The sequence below is a fragment of the Etheostoma cragini genome, chromosome 21 (genome assembly GCF_013103735.1).
Source record: "Etheostoma cragini isolate CJK2018 chromosome 21, CSU_Ecrag_1.0, whole genome shotgun sequence".
Taxonomy (NCBI): domain Eukaryota; kingdom Metazoa; phylum Chordata; class Actinopteri; order Perciformes; family Percidae; genus Etheostoma; species Etheostoma cragini.
Window position 1 is genome coordinate 748712 of NC_048427.1, and position 5768 is coordinate 754479.

Sequence of the window (5768 nt, forward strand, 5' to 3'; positions counted from 1 at the left end):
TGTATACTTACGCCCCTGTATTTTAACATAGGGGGGTGTATACTTACGCCCCTGTATTTTAACATAGGGGGGTGTATAGTTATGCCCCCTGTATTTTAACATAGAGGGTGTATACTTATGCCCCCTGTATTTTAACATAGGGGGGTGTATACTTACGCCCCTGTATTTAAAAAGAATATCTATTTAGTTATGATACATTATTCTTTCAAATAAATTTGGTGTCCTTAAAGGTTGGATTTTTCCTCATTTTTTAATTAATTAAGGCATTAAGTTCAATTTCCAAAAGATGATTTTTTTAATTCCTCTTTTTGGTCAACTTTAGCTTGGGTTCATAAACTCATAAACTTTTGTATACAGTATATTTAACAAGGTAACCAAGGCTTTTTGTATACAGTTTGTTTGTTTCTGTATGGTTTATTCCATATTAATGTTTGTTGATGTACGCACCATCCACCAAGGCAAAGTACTTCTAAGTACTTACTTGGCAATAAACGTTTTTCTGATTCGGGATATGAACCGGGGGGGGGGGGGCGGCAGTAGCTCAGTCCATAGGGAGTTGGGTTGGGAACCGGAGGGTCACTGGTTCAAATCCCCGTATGGACCCAAAAAGTTGGGAGCGTGGATTGGTGGCTGGAGAGATGCCAGTTCACCTCCTGGGCACTGCCAGGTGCTCTTGAGCAAGGCACCGTACCCCCCCGACCGCTCAGGGCGCTGGTTCAGCTGGCAGCCCCCCCACTGACATCTCTCCATGTATAGTGCATGTATAGGTACTGAGCATGTGTGTGTATTTCAAGCCTGTGTGTGAGTACTAACAAAAAGTGTGTACACAGAGTGTAGTGCAGTAATCTCCCCATTGGGGACTAATAAACAAATTATAAAAAAAACACAACACAACTGCTATTGGATTGTTTCACCAACACCTTGCAAACACAACTAGCTTCCAAAACCTAAGCACTGGTGTTAATTTGACAATTTGGCCTATTCTGACATGCAAAGGGTCATGTTTTACATGTAGTACCTTCTTTATAAAAGCAGCAACAGTCTCCCTCTTGGTAGCAGGAATTTTCTTCATCCCATCTGGGGATTGTATCCTGATGATCTAAAAAAAAAAAAAAAATCAATAATAATAACAACAATAAAGTGAGAAAAGCCATTTTAAGTGGTTAAAGTTGCCAGTTTTTGGAGTCGGAAAGCTTCATTGTTAACGTTAGCTACTCATAAACGAAAGTAACGTGAACCACGGGATACAGTTTCAACATAACTCCCAACACCTGTTAAACAAAAGGACACTCCTGCTACTACTACTAGGACCACCTCTCCCCCCCCTTTACAATGGTGTCAGTTGTTTTGACAACGATGACAGTGCAAAATAAAAGTAATGTTAATGTTAGCACAGGAGCCTCTACGTTTAACCCAACAGCTTCTGTAGCTACGCCATTGCGAGCTCAAGATGTCGACTATAAAGCAGACACCGTGAACTGAAGCTGTCTCGATGTGGGGGCTTATTATTAACATTAACGTTGTACATTGTCAACAAAGTGTCACTTTTATTGAATCCACAACACCTTGACTTCACTACAACCACCTAGACAATTCTGGCTAATGTTTTGGATAATGGGCCTAGCATGCTAAACTACATTCAAGACGTTTATATTCCTTAATTTGTGCCGGTTATGTAGCTTTGGTGTTATCAAACGCTGCTTTAGCTAGCTATCCTAGCCAAATAGCGACTATTAGCCGGTTAGCTAAACAGGCCCCAGTCACTAGCAAGCTAGCTAATTCTGCTGCCTCATCACTCCGGACTTCGGCTAACAAGCTAGCTAACGTTAGCCGAGTCGAGCCGTTAATACAACCAGCCGTTAAACTTACAATGTTATCCGCCATGTTGCCCGGGGGAGTGCTCCGATATATATCGCTGCGTTAGTAGACAGAGACACTAAATATAAATTACACGTAGCTTTACTGTCTTCCAACGAAACTCCATCCCGCAACTCAAACACCGGGTGTTGCAGAGATTAGTGACCGACCGTTTCCCACCGGTCCTACACTGAAACGACCACTACCGAAACAAGTGAAAAGGCATGTTCCACTTCTAGTTTTTTCCCCAGTTTTTGGCAGATTAAACGCTGTAATGGTGTATCGCTGCCCTCTACTGTTGGCAATAAACATTATTTTAACAGATTTTATTGTAATATAGTTAATCCAAAACTACGCATCACTTGAGTCTTTTGCACAACATCATCAGTTTCTTTATATTAGCTAGTCGTCAAAGTTGAGCATCTTGCCCAATGTGACCCCTGCTGACATTTTACTCATAAGACAAAGTATGCCACAAAACCACATATTTGTGCTAAGTTCCTCAATATGCAAAAAAAAATAAGACATTTCTTTTACATTTTAATCTATTACTCACATGGACATTGTAAGTATTTTGTGGGAGGGGGTGCTGTAATTATATGAATGTGTGGCTGAGTAATGTGCACACTTTACTACTTATGATGCGTTCAAATCAACTCAGATGTGTGGAGGACAGAGGGCACCGACATGTAAATGCGTGGGACTTGTCCCGTGTGTACTCGGGGTCGCCCCCCCCCCCCCCATTCTCCACATTCCCGTTTTCTATCCGGTTGTTTCTCAGTTGGAGCCCCCTCCTAAAAACACAATGCTTTAACCTCATTATGATACATTACTCCTTTTAAATGTAGTGGTACATATTGTACTACAGCTAAAAGCAGTGGTTCTCAAAGTAGTAGTAGTAGTTGGACTTCTTTAGCTTTAAGTTTAGTCATTGAGCTTTTTGAGTGTTATTAATTTATTATCTGCTCTAGCTTCTCCAATGTTTTAAAGACATATTAGTTACTTATTATAATAGTAATGGTCCAAAATGATGTGAAAAAGAAATTCAAAACTACCACAAAGGGTCCTGAACCGACTACAAAGAGATGCCAAATGACCAAAAAGAGACACAACACGACAATGATGAAACAGTGCATGGGGAAAATTGCATTTTTCTTTTTTTATTGAAAACATCACACTTTCTTGAGGAAGGACACATAAACCCCCGCCGAATACGTGCCCCTGAGTCCTCCACAAAGCCAGGGAAAACACTGTTTTGTTCACGGGTTTCATATACAGTACTTTCTCTAATAAAACATCTAAAAGCAAAACTCCTATCAGATGTTGACCCTGGGACAAAATCTCATCAAATGGGGGTCCATGGACTGATTTGTGTCAGTTCAACAATAAATGAATCTCCATTTTTATTCATGTTTTTATTCTTTATTTTTGTTCTTTTGTTCTGCCACATCCTGAAGAGAGGACAAAGCTCTAATTTACGCGTCTTCAGACGTCTCCATCCCACTCGTCCCTCCGCCATGCCTCACTACTACGGTGCAATCATTGTGAACATGTTTTTAAAAGAAAAAATGCAGCTTTATGTCATCAGAGCAAATATAGCAACCTCTTTGTTTTTATCTAATTGACAAGGGTATCGAACTGGGGGTGTAAAGGGGAGGAGGGCCCAAAAGGATGCTAGAATGAACAGCTGTTGATTTCAGAAGGGGCCCTTAGAGGATGCCTTTCTACGGAGCTCAGAATTTAGAGCTACGCCCGTGGGTGCATTGATTTGAATTGACTTGTGAAAGTCAGCAACTACAGTAGAAGTTGAAAAGCGAAATGTAACTCAAGGTGTGCATGCATCTGTAACACTTTGTTGTCTCAACATGAACAGGATGAAGGATCATTGGCGATGATGAGAACGATGGAGAGTAAATGAAAAACAAATGCATGAACGACGGATGAAAGAGGAAATAGTTAAAACGGCCATCTTAAAAACACAAATACAAACGCACAGGGCACAGCAGTGCTGTGTAAAAGTATGAGAAACATAACATATAGATTGTACATTAATACAATAGATGGGAGACATACAAATAAGAAGGGATATAAAACAAAAGCGCACACAATGATGGAAGACACTTCAGCTATGGGTTACAATACACACAACTGCCCACAGCACTGGACATGTATTCTCTTCTCAGTGTGTTTTAAAGATGTCTTTTTACTGAGAACACTTCCTTACATGCATTAGACTTCAGTTTTTAACAGTCTACAGACCCCAAAACAAACATTTACACATAAACACATGGACAATAGACAGGAGATTGTCAGAGAGAGAACACACGGGGCTGGCCAGTGAGTGTACACAGCTCAGTTTCTTAACTCTTCAAGTTAAGAACAATGATTTTTTATAAAGGAAAACACTGTAGATGCAACTGATGCTGCGTTCCAGACAGTTTTTTAACATGGAAGTAACGACTTCAAGTCACGACTCACGATTGGTAGCGTTGCAGGCAAAGTCACGACAAAACCCTTCAAGCTAGCCTTAGCTAGCGGCTATCTAGTGCTTTTTAGTTGGCGACATGTTTTGGGCTTTATTCAATTAACATATCCTGTAGTAGTTCACAAACGTTTGTGTATTGTTTTATTACATTTGCAGAATTACTTTATGTTACTTTATCTATTTTTATTTCTCTCTGTTAATCACCGGCGTGTTGAGCATCAACAGGGGTCGCCATTGGTGCGTATGTGTGTGACGTCAAAAAACGATCTGGTACGAGTTCACAGGTAGTAAGTTACGGGTTTGCCTGCCGGTCCAGGGCAATGTCACGGGTACAGGGTTGTGAAAACCCGGGTTACGGGTTGCCTGGAACGCAGCATGAGTGCAGGTCAGAACAGGGGGAAAAGTGGGACAGGTGATGATGATTGATCAACGTTAACTGAAATGTTACGCTATAATCTTACAGCAATGGCAAGCTGGTGTTCCAGTCTCTACAGAAATCAGGTTTTTGGTGTTTTTACATATTCGGCTGTTGATGGACAAGCCTCTGAGACGTGTGAAAAGAGACCCGAAAGCACATGAAGTGGGAACCCACCCGCTTCATGAGTTAGTCACATTAACTCAATTTGAGGCTGCTTTGCTCGCGTACGTTTCACGTGTTGGTCTGCAAGAAGAGAAACAAATGAGAGGAGGAAAGGTGAGAGAAAAGAAGAGCAGCAAGAGAAGAGAAAAGGACGCTGGCGGTTTAGAGTAACAGAGCAGATGCACAGTATAGTGAAGATGTGAGAAAGAATCAAATCAACAGATCCTTAGTGCAGAATAAGAAGGAAAATCCGGATAAAGAAGATAGAAAGTGTTCTTTTTTTGTAGATTTTACTCTTTTTTCATTTTTTTGTGTTTGTTACAGTTAGTTAGTGTAGTTAGTGTTTTTTCTTTTCTTTAGTTCCATTGGAAGTTGGAAGATGGAGCCTGCGGCGGATGGTTTGAAGCGTACCACGTGGCCTCAGATGATGCCGTACTTGGCCAGCTCATTCAGCTCCAGGTGATTGAAGGCCTCCCAGGGGCAAATGACAGTAATGTCTGCAAAAAAACAAAACACAGGAAAAAGGTGGTTGTTCAGGCCTCTGCGGATCATTAGACATTAGTGACATGAAATGCAATTTGAAAGCTGAAGTGAACTCACCTGTGCCTAAACCCTCCATCCCAGGGATATCATCACCAAAGCTGCAAAAACAAGAACCCAAGGGGTTACTTTTACAGTAGTAAATATCCACAACACTACACTTCCTGAAATGTTTCCATTGTTGAAGGATAGTCTGCTGGCTGTCACTCTTTTCAGCTCCGGTGGATTTCTGAGGACTATGGTTACCTGGTCCTCAGAGCTCTGCAGGGTAAATCCAGACAGCTAGCTAGACTATCTGTCCAATCT

General features: G+C 41.2%; 2 protein-coding genes across 3 annotated transcripts in view; both read right to left on the reverse strand.

Moving 5' to 3' along the window:
* nploc4 (NPL4 homolog, ubiquitin recognition factor) overlaps positions 1-2120 on the reverse strand; it is a 16645-nt gene extending 14525 nt beyond the window's left edge. The window contains exons 1-2 of the mRNA XM_034859990.1: positions 1870-2120; positions 1019-1099 (exon numbers count right to left, since the gene is read on the reverse strand). Coding sequence (XP_034715881.1) covers positions 1019-1099; positions 1870-1884 — 96 coding nt within the window. The 5' untranslated portion in view covers positions 1885-2120. The remainder of the gene's footprint in view (positions 1-1018; positions 1100-1869) is intronic.
* A 3116-nt stretch (positions 2121-5236) lies between these two features.
* The window catches only part of pde6gb (phosphodiesterase 6G, cGMP-specific, rod, gamma, paralog b), a 4554-nt gene continuing 4022 nt past the window's right edge, over positions 5237-5768 (reverse strand). For both annotated transcript variants that reach the window (XM_034860013.1, XM_034860014.1), the window contains exons 3-4: positions 5523-5563; positions 5237-5419 (exon numbers count right to left, since the gene is read on the reverse strand). In XM_034860013.1, the coding sequence (XP_034715904.1) occupies positions 5343-5419; positions 5523-5563 (118 nt within the window). In that variant the 3' untranslated portion in view covers positions 5237-5342. The remainder of the gene's footprint in view (positions 5420-5522; positions 5564-5768) is intronic.